This window comes from Microcebus murinus, chromosome 8 (genome assembly GCF_040939455.1).
Source record: "Microcebus murinus isolate Inina chromosome 8, M.murinus_Inina_mat1.0, whole genome shotgun sequence".
NCBI lineage: Eukaryota > Metazoa > Chordata > Mammalia > Primates > Cheirogaleidae > Microcebus > Microcebus murinus.
Window position 1 is genome coordinate 20,219,455 of NC_134111.1, and position 14,588 is coordinate 20,234,042.

At 35.7% G+C, this 14,588-nt stretch overlaps 1 protein-coding gene across 1 annotated transcript in view; it reads left to right on the forward strand.

The window, feature by feature from the left end:
* Positions 1-14,588, forward strand: part of THSD7B (thrombospondin type 1 domain containing 7B) — an 852,814-nt gene that overhangs the window by 306,689 nt on the left and 531,537 nt on the right. Inside the window, exon 4 of the mRNA XM_076005495.1 lies at positions 8,352-8,600. Within this exon, the coding sequence (XP_075861610.1) occupies positions 8,352-8,600 (249 nt within the window). The remainder of the gene's footprint in view (positions 1-8,351; positions 8,601-14,588) is intronic.

Below are 14,588 nucleotides of genomic sequence, written 5' to 3' on the forward strand. Positions count from 1 at the left end.
CAGTTCATATTTTGGGGGGTCATAGTGACAGAGGAATTTCATGGTCAGGCAACTACCATTGTTTTCCAAATCTCAAGTTAAGATAGCTTTTTTTCTTTCGAATTGTAGCTGGGGGGCAGATCTTATAAATTTAAGTGTGTAACAAGCTGTAAATTTAATCTTGGCCGTTCTATAATTTTGCTGTGTAACCATTAGGAAATCGCTCGTCCTTTTTGGGCCTCAGTTTTCTTCCCTATAAAGTGAAGGTAGTGGCAAAGACCTTCAGATGATTGCTGGTATTGCTTTTATCTCTAAGCAGTTACACATGCATTCACAAATATGTACCTACATATCATTCTTAGTACTCTGTCTAAGAAATTTGGAGAAGATAAAATCTGTTTTATTTTGAGACTTGCACTGCATTTTAAATCTCTGTTGAATAATGTTTTCTAGTGACAGAAAATGATCATAATCCTAAAAACATTCCATTTTGATATAACATCACACTCAAGGATATTTCTTGTCAAGAATTTAATATCTCAGTATATCTGTGTGTTTATCTCTATATCTGTAGAACAATCTCTCTCTTGCACAGAAGCAGCTGAACAGCATATTTAAAACATAATTCCATACTGCTATTTTAGCTTTAGTACATGATGTTAGGTTTATTACCTATTGAAAAGTTTAAAATTGTATAAATCAAGATAAGAAATTAAGAGGCATTTTAATAGTGCAGTTTTATTTTGTTGAGAATGTGAAAGAAAAAGGGTATAAAACTCAAGCAGTAACTCCCCCACTCCCCCCAACTAGTCTTACATACTAACCTTAGGTAAACATTGTTTTTTGCCAAATAAGACATAAGTTACCTCAGGTTAATTTGGCCAAGAAAGGTTAGAGAGAAAAGGAAACTTGTATACTCTTTCAGTTAAATTTCTCAGTGATCCTTAATACTGTTTCTCAGTAATTTAAAATTGCTTTTAACGTTTCAAATCTTTCAGACAACACTTTAAAAACTCTGCTTATTCAAATATCTTTGCTAAATCTTATATTGCAATAAATGACAATGCTCATTTTTTCGTCTGGCTTCTAAAAAGTCAGGGGTTTTACATAAACCTTGATATATACATGTTTCCTTTCTTCAAATTATCATTCTCATAGTTTTTCCTGATTTTTCTGTTAGTATGACTGGTGGCAGACTGATGCTACTAGTTTGGAGTCAAAATCATTAAAAATAATAGTATACATTCTACCTGATTTCCCAAATAGATTCTCTTTTAAGTATATCTCAGTTTTGGTTCATTTCTCTTCATTTTTCCATTTGCATTTTATTCCTTGGTATTATTTTTGTGATGTGATCTTGCAAACATTCCTTGAGTTAGAATCTGTAAGCTCTACAAGCAATTGCTCCCTTATTATTATGCTGTAATTTGGGTAAGCTGCTACCATATGGATAGCAGTGTTTTTGTTAAATAATTGGAATAACCGTGATTTTAAATGGCCCACTGTTTTATTAAGAGTTTGCAAGGTACTTTCTTACTTGCAATTTCATTGCTATAAAAAGTTACTTTTTAAGTGTATAGTATATTTTGGAAGTATTAAGTTCTATGGACAAATATTACGTGATTTAGAACAAAATTAGTAGAAATGGAAATACATTCACAATTAAGGACTTTACTCATATGTTTTTAATTACTTCTAATTAGTATTTTCTGCATATGTATGACAGAGTTAGCTCTCTAGGAATATGTTAATTTATATATTGGATCATTATGTGGCTTTAGCAAACCTTTGTGTTACATAAATTTTCAGGTTTCCAGCTGAACATGGTAAAATGAACACAAACATTTATGTTTGTTGTATTCTGGAACACTGCTTAAATGACAGTAATTTTAAAAAGGCATAAACTATTAAGGAAAAACATAATGGGGACGTGTATAACAGCTGAAAGGAAAAGTAAACAAATTTGGATAACTGAAAAGCAGAGAAAGGAGTGATAATTCACCTAGCAGAGCGGAAAAAGTAGAAAGCTTTTCTTTAGTTGTAAGTTCTGCAAGAAACAATTCAATTTATATGGAAATAATTGGATTAGATACTAATCTATACATTTATCATGCTTTTGCTTCTTCCACGATACATTGGAAGATATTTCACTCTCTTCTTTGCAGTTACATTGGAGCTGTTTGACTGAGATCTGGCCAAAGGCATGTGGGCAGAAGAAACATAAGCCCCTTCTAGGCTAAAGTCATACATTACCTTGGGCTACCCTCCTGCCCTCTCTTTCCTTTTTAAATGTGAATTTATACGCCACATATTCTAGATAGTGAAACTATAAGGTGGACACAACCTGGATCCTTAAGTCTTCAGTTAGAGGATTGCCCTCTGGGAGATTTGAATAACTTTCATCACACTTTATGTAAAAGGAAAATAAACACTTATTTTGATAAAACATTGAGATTCCAGGATTTATTACCACAATATAGCCTATTCTATTCTGACAAATATAAAATTATTAGAAGGGTTAGGGATTAAATAGGTGGTTAAGTAACTGAACACAAATGTGTTCAATGGTCCTAAAATTTACCCCCTTACCTGCAGAAGATAGTGGAATTATGAAATATCATACTGTGACTTTCAGGTTAAGTGAAAACGCATGCAGAGTTTCTGAGAGGGCCCTGACAGCAGGTCCCTTTCTCGAGATCACAAAGCTACCATCCAGGTCTACACACATGAACCAATAGATAGGCTCCTTCTATCTTGGGAGAAAAGTAAACTAGCAAGTAAAGACTGATGGAGACCAGAATTTGAGGAGTTCCAGTAAAATGGCCTGGTCCTGGCATAATCAGCCAGTGATAATGTTTACCACAGGATGAGCCCCACCTGTGATCAAAGAGCTTCCTATCTGTGTTTGCGGTGCCTCACTCTAATCCCTGATAGCAAAGGATCATCTGGGATTTAAGCTAAATCCAACATGAAACAGTGAGACCAAAATAAACAGGAATCGGGAACTCAGAATAGAATGAGATAATGTGGGGAGCAAGAAATAAGGCTAACAAAAGTTTCAATTAATATTGTCAAAGACATGAGATGAAATATTGCAGTTATGAAATAAAACCAGGATAATATTTAAAAGGAGTAATGAATAACTGAAATTGTGGACATTAAAAAATCTGATTGTAAAATATGTTAAAAATCAATAAAATTTGGAAGATAATTTTGGGGAAATCACTTGGAAAGAAGAAAAAACACAAAAAATAGGGCACAGATATCAGACCATTATATAGGTTAAATATCTGACAGATGATGGTTCTATAAAAGGAGGACATAAAACACCATACATGAAAATGGGTATCAAACTGATGACTTAAATATGAAGTGGAAAAGTATACAATTTTCTGGTTGAAAAAGTATGAAAGTATAACTATGACATTGGAATAGGGGGAAAAATCTTAAGTGTGGCATTAAAAAATGCACACCATAAGGGGAAAGATTGAGCAAGAAATTTAAAAAATACGTACCACAAAAAGATACCATAAACAAAAGTAAAAATCAAATTATAAGAAAAGATTTGTATCATATAAAACCAACAGGTTACTGTTTAGGATCTAATATATATGCCTATATATCTATTTATTGTTGACATCTGTCTGTATATATATATATATATACACACACTATGTATGTGAGTGTACTTCTTAAACGCAATAGGGAAAAATACAGGTAAGAAGGCTAAAAGATAAAAAGTCTTGAAATAAGGAGAATTATTTTCTGTGATCTTTCTGGCAGCTCTAGAGGAGAAACCATTTCTTTGTCTTTTCCAGCTTCTAGAGTCTGTCCACACTTGTTGGTCTATGGCCTTGCTTCACTCCAATCTCCAAGCATCTGGCATTATGTTTCCTTCTCTGACTTGATACTTCTGCCTCCCTCTTATAAAGATGCTGTGATTACACTGAGTCTGCCTGGATACTCCAGAATCATCTCCCATCTCAGCATCCTTAATCACAATCTGCAAAGTCCCTTTTGCCATATAAGGCAGCACATTCATGGATTCCAAGGATTAGGATGTTGGCATCTTTAGGGGGTTCATTGCTTAGCACACCAAAATGGGCAAACATATGGGCTGATTTGCAGAATAGGAAATGTGAGTGGTCACTAAAGATGTGAAAAGAACATCAAGCTCTGTGGTAATCTGGGACATGAATGCATTATCTCAACAGTTTAAAAAAATAAGCCTGATGATACCAAGAGATGGAAGGATGTTGGAAAGGAGAAATTGGACACTACTCAACACAGTCACTTGTATAAATATTTGTGGCTCAAGTCTGGGCTGTAATACTAGGGGAAATCTCTCTTACATGTGTAACACACAGAGACATACATGTACAAGGAGGTTCAATATATGATCCCATGAAACTGCAAGAAGTTGAGCACAAAGGGCCTACTCACTGAGCAATGAATAAATAAATTATCATGTTCCCATATACCAGAATATTACACAGTAATAAAAATGAATGAATACTGTCTGCATTTATGGACATGGGTAGACCTAGGCATTACAATATTAAGTAAGGAAAATATTTTTCATAGGAATACATACAATAAAACAATATTTGAGTGAAATTAAAAATATATATATGTATAGAAAACAATGCTATGTACTGTATATATATACAAGTATACATCTTCAGTTAAAGTGTAAAACATTTATACTTTTATATATTATATTTCTTTTAAGTCTGAAATAATACGAATCAACTTGAGGATAGCAGCCGTGTCTGGGGAGAGAGAAATGAAATCAGTATTGCAAAAACACAGGAGATTTCACCTGCATGTGTAATTTTTTACTTATTTAAGGAAATCTGAACCAAATGTTAGTCTTTCCTAGGAAGGTATGGAGGTACTTATTATATTACCCTACTTTTCTGTATGTTTGACATATTTTATATCACTGTAAAGTAGTGGTAACTGAAGTGATAATGAATTGGAGGCACTTTACTGCTGAATTTTATTTTATAAGAGTTTCTGCCCTTATTTGGGAATAAAGAGACTTCCTTACATTTCCAGGGAAAGTAAGAATTTCTAGAATAATTTTTGAGTTCCAAAATTTCCCATTATAGTTGAATACTTGTGAAGTCATTTGTAAATGACAACATGCTCTATAAATGTCAAGGAGGTAAAATTACCACAGCATCTCGTTTTAAAAAGACAAATCAAGAGTACAGGTCTATTTCATTAAGAAGGCAAACCATCTTTTATGAAAGGATCAATTGCCATTTCTGCATGTGGGCAAAAATCTTTGCTGTGGGCGTTGGTTTGTAAGTTGATTCCATTTGCATTGAAGGTTGCCACAACTCGGGAGGGGGAGGAGTTGAGTAGATCACGTTTTATTATTATTTTTCTTTCTGCTGATAATGAAACTAAGCAGCCAAGAGATTAGGTTGTACTATTATATTGCGATGCCAAAATCAGGATCCAGATATTTCCGATTCACCCTTTAGTGTTCCCTCCACTACTACAGAAAATGGAATCTCACTGATCAAATTAGACCAGAGTCCAACGTGGTACCTTTTATTATTATTATTATTATTATTATTATTATTATTATTATTATTATTTTAACCAAGAAGGAGGGCTAGTGAAAATACTGTTGGAAATATTTAATCAATGGGACATAAGCCATTTCTTGGCAAGAAAACAAGAATTAGGAGCCTTTTCCAAGAATATAAAAGCCCTAATTAATCCCTGCAACTCGTGCTTTTACTGTTGGAGACTTATTATCTGTTGTCCTGGTCAGGTAGGGAAGGTCAGTGTGGGAAGGATGAGCAACATAGAGTGCAAGCTGGCAGATGGGGAGAAACCGACCACCACTTCACTTGTAGACAGAGAATGAAATGCCGTGGGGACATTCTTTACCAAGGGAAGAACAAAATCCATCTTGGAAATTAAAACTCATTTTCTGAAAGCATATACAAGTTGAAACACTTTATTAAATTTCTGTATTAGTTTGCTCCAGCTGCTTTGATGAGGTACCACAGACTAGATGACTCAAACAACAAAAATTTATTTCCTCACAGTCTGGAAACTGGAAATCCAAAATCAAAGTGTTGGCAGGGGTCCTTTTTTTTTTTTTTTTATCGAAGCCTCTCTCCTTGGTTTGTAGATGGCCTCCTTCTCCCTGTCTGGGCATGATCTTTCCTCTGTGTGTGCCTGTATGCCAGTTTCCTCTTATATGGACCAGTGGTACTGGATTAGGGCCTACCCTAATGCCTCCTATTAACCTAAGTGTATCTTTAAAGACCCTATTTCCAAATATAGTTGCATTCTGAGGTCCTGGGAGTTAGGACTTGACCGTACCAATTTTGGAAGGATGCAACTCAGCCCTTTCAAAAGGTCAAAATCTAGCAACTTCTTAATCCACAGCTTTCTGTTGTGTCACCCAACAGAAGGTTGTGGCCCCTCCCCTCCCCTCCTGCAATGAGGGTGGCATTGCATTCTGTATTAGGTGGGGTGTTTTCAGGAGAGGTTCCTCCTAGTGTGTTTTGATCCCAGGCCCCAAAATGCCACAGCGGATGGAACAATGATAATGATATACTGCCCTTTCCATTTTGAAGGGATCAATATGATCTAAATAGATTTGTTTTTTAAAAAATAAAATATTGGACCAAAGGTTTGTCTTATCTTAATTTATACTTTTCTCTATGAACACCACATTAACTCTCAGTGTGGGATGTAAATATTTAAATCTCACTATAAATTGAATCATCAATATGGCCAAATATGAGAATGTTTTATTGTCCACTGCACACTGTCTTCTATGAGTGGTAGCTCCCCTATCTATTAATACACATTTTTCCAAGTTAGAAACCTGGAGACAATTTAAGACGTCTCCCTTTTTTTTGACCACGTAGAGAGGAACCATTACCAAAGCCTAAGTCAGTATTTGAACATTGACCCTTTCTGTAGTTTACATTCCTATCAATATCATCCTTTTCCTCCCAAAGTAATGGGTGCCTTTGACTCAATAAAGGAAGGGCTGATAACAAAGAAGGGAAAAAAGAAAAGAATGCCAGTACATATTTGAAATGTTGTCTTCCAGTGTGTGTCTAACTGACTTCCTCCACTTGAAATTATTTAATACCCGATTAAAACCAACCTCCTTAGCCCATGACATGAAGCCTTTCCAGACCTACATTTGAAGAACCCATACACCTCATATCCATATACTTTCTTCTTCACACTTTCTGCTTCAGCCAAACAAATTGGCCTACACGTTTTCCCAGTGGTGTACTTCTTAAACATTTACCAAGTAGTTCTTAGGGGTCAGAGTGAGAGGGCTTGATTTGGAGTGTTTGCCAATTTCTGTAGTGTAAATACCCCCGTCTTGGCCAATTTTAAGCTTACCTGAAGTCAAGTTGCTTGCATATTCCTGAAAATGTAACTATTGGCTCTTGTGAGCCAGTACAGCTAATTCCAGTATACCACTGGTTCCCATCCCCAGGAGGTATTATTTCAAGGCTTTGGATATGCTATTCTTTTGACTTAGGATAATGTTCCCACTGTGCCTGAGAAGCTCCCATTAATTTTTTAAAAATGCAGCTCAGGTGTCCCTTTCTCTGAGCACCCACCTGCCTTCCCAGGTGATTCATCACTGCCTCATCAGTGCTTTTCCTCATCATTGTAAAAGCTCTGCTGTTTAGTTCATCACATTATCACATTATCTTATCTTTTTATTTATTTCCCTATTTCCCAATTAGACTGTGAGCACTTGATTGCACACACATTTTGCAGATGAGGAAATTGATGCTCAGAGCCTAACAAAGTGGGGAAACATAATATCACTTTTTTTTTTTATATAGCCCAGTTTTTACAAGACTGGCTAGGTTAATATACTAAAGCTTTCATTTGCCTTTGTTTGACACTAGATAAATGGTTTAGCCTTCCAGAGCTTAAGTTTTCTTACCTGCAAAGTAGAGATAATAAAATGTAAACGTATAAGCGTGTTGTGAGATAGTGTCTGTGAAGTGAAGCACAATTGTGCCACCTGGAAAACAGTCAAGAGATGGTAGTCGTAGGCTATATCATCGGTGACAGCACCCTAGAAGGACCTGCGTTATCTCCGATAATGCTGCTGCTGATGGACCCATCTTACGTGTGTGTCTTGCTAGAGTGAAACAGCTTCACTGTTTTAGATGAAATAGACTGCACATTCTTAAAATATTATGTCCTCCAATATTTTATCATGGTGTCTCTAAGATTTTTTAAAGTCTTATTTAATACTTAGATTTCAGGCTTTTTTTTTCTTATAGTAGACTCTTTCATATGTTGGTTGCATCCGCTAATCTATGGCCTCCTGTTTTCTACTTCTGTTCTTTCAGCCTTTGTATGCAAGACTCCTTCCCAGTGACTGTTCAGTCCTGCATCATGCCAAAAGACTGCGAAACCTCCGAGTGGTCTTCCTGGAGCCCCTGCTCCAAGACATGTCGTTCAGGGAATCTCATGCCAGGATTTAGGAGCAGGAGCCGGAATGTGAAGCACATGGCTATTGGAGGTGGAAAGGGGTGCCCTGAACTTCTTGAGAAAGAGGCCTGCATTATTGAAGAAGGACTTCTGCAGCAATGTCCCAGGTATTGCGCATTCTGTGGTATATTTTAATATATAACTGCATTTGATGTGATGAAAGAAATATTAACAGTAGTAAAAGTATCCATGACTCATATTTATTATATTTTCACTCAGTATAGAAGTTCTATGCTTAGCAGTATAGGATAGTGGGTTAAGATCATGGGCTTTGTCGACAACTCCCTGGGTTCAAGTCCTGTTTCTGTGACTTTCTAATTTTATGAATTCCATCAAATTACTTAATTCCAGTGTCTTAGTTTCCTAGAAGTGCTTACTTCATCCAGTGCTTGGCACATAGTAAATACTCAGTAACCATTAGTTATTATTACCTGACACAACATACTTACATTCTTACAGCAACCTAAGAAGCCACTGATAGAATTTTAATTTTGCAAATGAGGCCATAAATGCTCAAAGAGTATAAATACTTCCTGAAGTTATATAGGCACTGAGTGATAGTACCCTGATTCTAACTCAGCTCTGTCTTCACATTTCTCTGCCACTCTGTGGCATTGTTTCTATTCCAGACTTCCCAGGGAGCCAGAGAATATTGGAAAATGTGTTACCATCCATTAATAGCTGTATTTTAACATCTCGATATTGGTTATATTTTGCCCGGCTCTGTAGCCCCAGGTAAAAGCCTCCGGTGTATTTTCCTTTGTTGTTAGCTCACAGCAGGCCCAGTCTGATAATGACAGAAGTCTGTTAGCAATGAACTTGTGGCAATGAATGCTGGACAGCTGCCTTGAACTATATCAGATAAACCTGTAGCTATTTCAGATAGACATTTTCTATAGTCTCTCGGATCCTCTAAGAATACAGAATCATTTCCTCAGCAAAAAATAAATAAAATGAAGCAAAAAACAGTTTGTTGTATGAATCGATCATTTGGTGATGTGTGAGGAGTAGGTGGGTTGAAAATCCAACAGGTGTTGATGGGCTGAAGCCTGGCTCTTCCTGAATCCTGACACGATGTGTGTATTGGAAAGACAGGTTTCTGTTGTCAGATTTCTCACCACTCTCACTCCCCGACTCCATGACTGGATTGAAAACACTGCTTACATACCGATAATTCATTTTTTACTAAAATGACACCTTTAGCTTCTTATTCCTAACCTCCAAGGCAGAGAATATAAATACAGTTCATTGTCCTTTACACATTAACTCGCAGTCTCACCGAATCCTTCCTTGTTGTGTTAAATATGTGTCTAGTCTTACAAAACACTAATTTTGGAGCAAACAGAGGCCTGGAAATGACATAACTCTGGGGTCTCTGTCCCTTTTGACATTGGATATAACTGGACTAAAATTGTATCTCCTTCACTTAGTAGCTGTGTGACTTTGAACAAGCTGTACAACTCTAAGATATTTCCCTTTTCAGGAGAATGTGTCTAATAATACTGCCTGCGTTGCAAGATGGAATGGTGGGGTGCTGGGCATGTAAAATACCAGGCCCAGTGTATAGCATATAGGAGGCATTACAAGAACAATGGCCATGATTGTTGCTGTTTGCATGTGTTTGTTTCCTCCTGGAAGAGACTCCCTCCTTTCCTCGGCCAGCATACCAAAGTAATTTCATGGGGCAGAAATATCTCTTCTGGGTAATTTGGAAATATTTTTTTCCTATGGAAGTATACTTCAGAAGGGTTCTCAATGGTAGGCAGGAAGGACTCAAATCTGGGTTTCATGATGACCTTGACATTGGTTCCTTTGCCTTTCATTTTTTTTCATGGAATAGATAATAATCACTTCCTGATTTTTCCAAAAGTTTGTTGATTTATAGACATCCTTCTGTTTTCTTTGTTAATAACCATTAAAATACTCTTGGAAGTCAGGGTTGTATCTTCCTGAGAATGCTGAGAAAGTTGAGCTATATCTACGTTTGTTAAACAATGCCTACCACCTTTTATTATCTACCATTGGCCAATAATTATAAGAGAGTTATAAATTAACTAAATATAAAGAATATTTTGTTTTCTTTTTTTGTTGTGTCCTTTTCTGGCTTTGGTATCAAGGTGATACTGGCTTTGTAGAATGAGTTGGGAAGGATTCCATCCTTCTCAATGTTATGGAATAATTCTGCAATATGGGTACCAACTCTTCTTTGTAGGTCTGGTAAAATTCATCTGTGAATCCATCTGGTCCAGAGGTTTTTTGTTGGAAGATTTTTTTTATTACTGCTTCAATTTCATTCCTAGATATTGGTCTGTTCAGGAGTTTTATGTCTTCCTGATTGGGTCTTGGGAGGTTGTATATGTCTAGGAATTTGTCCATTTCCTCTACTTTTTTGAGTATATGTGCACAGAGATTTTAATAGTATTCACAGATGATATTTTGTATTTCTGTGGTAGCAGTTGTAATGTCTCCTTTTTCATTTCTGATTGAGCTCATTTGATTCCTTCTCTCCTACTCCTGGTTCATTTAGCAAGAGGCCTATCGATTTTGTTTATCTTTACAAAGAACCAACTTTCTGTTCATTGATCCTTTGTATTTCTTGTTTGTTTGTTTTTCATTTCATTTAGTTCTGCTCTGACCTTAGTTATTTCTTTTCTTCTGCTGGCTTTGGGTTTATTTTGCTCTTCCTTTTCTAGCTCCTTGAGATGTGTCATTAGATTGTTAATTTGTGATCTTTCTATCTTTTTGATGTAGGCAATTTAAGGCTATGAGTTTTCCCTTTATGATTGCTTTTACTGGATACCATAGATTTTGATAACCTGTGTTCCCTCTGTCATTCAGTTCAAGGAATCTTTTGATTTTCTTCTTAATTTCATCATTGAGCCAATAATCATTCAGAAGCAAGTTGTTTAATTTCCGTGACTTTGTGTAGAATTGAGTGTTTCTCTTGGAGTTTATTTCTAGTTTTATTACACTGTGGTCTGAGAAGATACATGGTATGATTTCAGTTTTTTTGAATTTTTTGCAACATGTTTTGTGGCCTAAAATATGAGCAATATTAGAGGATGTTTCACGTGCTGATGAGAAGAACGTATATTCAGTAGTTTGGGGGTAAAATGTTCTATAAAAGTCTGTCAGGCCCAATTGTTCTGGAGTCCAGTTTAAGTCCAGTGTTTCTTTTTTATTTTCTGCTTGGATGATTACGAATATAAATGCAAAAATCCTCAAAAAATACCAGCAAACTTAATTCAACAGCACATTTAAAAAATAATTCACCATGAACAAGTGGGTTTCATACCAGGGATTCCTTGATGGTTCAACATACATAAATCAATAAATGTGATTCACCACATAAACTGAAGCAAAAACAAAGACTGTATGATCATCTCAATAGATGCAGAAAAAGCATTTGACAAAATTCAGCACCTTTTCATGATAAAAACCCTCAACAAAATTGGCATAGAAGAAAAATATCTGAATATTATAAATGCCATATATGGCAAACCCACAGCCAAGATTATACTGAATGGGGAAAAGTTGAAAGCACTCCTACTAAGAACTGGAATAACATAACAATGCCCACTGTCACCACTCCTATTCAACATTGTTCTGGAAGTCCTAGCCAGAGCAGTCATGCAAGAGAAAGAAATAAAGTATATCTAAATTTGGAAAAAAGAGGTCAAACTATTGCTTTTTGCTGATGATATGATCATATGTCTAAAAAACCCCAAAGACTCTACCAAGAAACTCATGACTGATAAATTCAACAAAGTCTCAGGTTACAAACTCAGTGTACACAAATAGGTAGCATCCCTATACACCAATAATAAGCAAGCTGAGAGTCAAAGCAAAGACTCAATGCCATTCACAATAGCTACAAAGAAAATAAAATACCTAGGATTATATACTTAACCAATGGGATGAAGGATCTCTACAAAAAGAATGAGGAAAAACTGCAGAAAGAAAACACAGGTGACACAAACAAATGGAAAAATATATCATTCTCATGGATGGCAGAATCAACATTGTTAAAATGTCCATACTACCCAAAGTGATTTACAAATTCAATGCAATCTCCATTAAAGTACCATCATATTTCGCAGATATAGAAATAATAATTCTGTGCTTTATTTGGAACCAGAGAATAGCTGGAATGCCAAAGCAATCTTAAGCAAAAGAACAAATCTGGAGGTATCACATTACCAGACAGGGTAATTATCCTACAAGAGTATACTAACCAAAACAGCATTGTATTGGCACAAAAATAGAGACTTAGACCAATGGAACAGAACAGAGAATCCAGATATAAAACCATCCACATACAGCCAACTGATCTTTGACAAAGAAGGCAACAATATATCCTAGGAAAAGAAGCCCTATTTAATAAATGGTGCTTGGAAAATTGCATAGCCACATGCAGAAGAATGAAATAGGATCCATATCTCTCACCACTCATAAAAATTTATTCAAGATGGATAAATGTAAAGCATGAAACCATAAGAATTCTAGAAGTAAATGCTGGAAAAATTCTTCTAGATATAGGCCTAGGCAAAGAATTTATGAAGATGACCCCAAGGGCAATCACAGCATCAACAAAAATAAGTAAATGAGACTGGATTAAATTACAAAGCTTCTGCACAGTCAAGGAAAACAATCAACAGAGTGAATAGACAACCTACAGAATGGGAGTAAATATTTGTATGCTACACATCCGATAAAGGGTTAATAACCAGAATCTACAAAGAACTCAAGCAAATCATCAAGGTAAAAACAAACAACTTCATTAAAAAGTGGGCTAAACTCATGAACAGAAGCTTTTCAGAAGAAGAAAGGCTAATGGCCAATACACATATGAAAAAAATGCTCACTGTCAGTAATCATCTGGGAAATGCAAATTATAACACAATGAGATATCACCTTACCCCTCTTAAAATGGCTCTTATTAAAAAATCCAAGAACAAAAGATGTTATCATGCATGCAGAGTGAAAGGAACACGTAAGCGCTATTGATGGGACTTCAAATTAGTACAGCCTCTATGGAAAACAGCATGAGGATTCCTCAAAGAACTAAAAGTACACCTATCATTTGATCCAGCAGTTTCACTACTGGGTATTTACCCAAAGGAAAAGAAGCCATTTTTTTCCCAAAAGACACTTGCACACAAATGTTTATTTCAAACAATTCATAGTTGCAAAGGTGTGGAATCAACCCAAGTGCCCATCAGTGGATTAACAAAATATGGTATATGTGTACCATGAAATACTATTCCACCATGAAGAAGGATGAATTGAGGCCTTTTGCAACAATTTGGATTGAACCAGAGACTATTATCCTAAGTGAAGTATCTGAACAATGAAAAAAACAAACACCACGTGTACTCGCTATTAAATTGGAACTAACCAATGAGCACACCTGTGCAGAGAAGGAAATAAAACTCAGTGGAAATCAAGCAGGTGGGAGGGGGGATGGGTTACAACCTACCTAATGAGTACAATGAACACTATCTGGGTGATGGACACACTTAGAACCCTGACTGAAGCATAACGAAATTGATACAATTAAACAAAAACATTTGTACTCCCATAAAGTTTTGGAAATCATAAAAAAACCCTGAATACTTAGAGTACCTAGGGTTTGTCATTCACTTTTGAGAGTTAAATGGGTATAAATTGGTATTGTCAAGATTGAAACACAGGTTCACTCTGAATTCAATATTCTTTCCATTTCATTACACTGACTCTCATGATAGAAACAGTGAAGATATACACTATGATGAGGGTATATATATATATATATATACAAATACACATGCATTCACATGCATCATTTTTTTCTGGCAAAATAATGTGGCATAGTAATAATTCAAGATGTGTTTAAGATGAGTTTTTATATTGATCTTGATTGAACCTTAATGTCTGAAAATAGAGGCTGACAAACTTCATTGGCAATGAACACTACCCTTTATTTCTACTGTTGAAAATGTTGCTGAGTTTGACATTAAAAAAAAAAAAAAATTAAATGGTGACTCTGTAGGGAATAGGAGTCTTGGAGAATTCACGGAAATTCTAACCAATGTTTCCTAGAAAGAATGATGTGT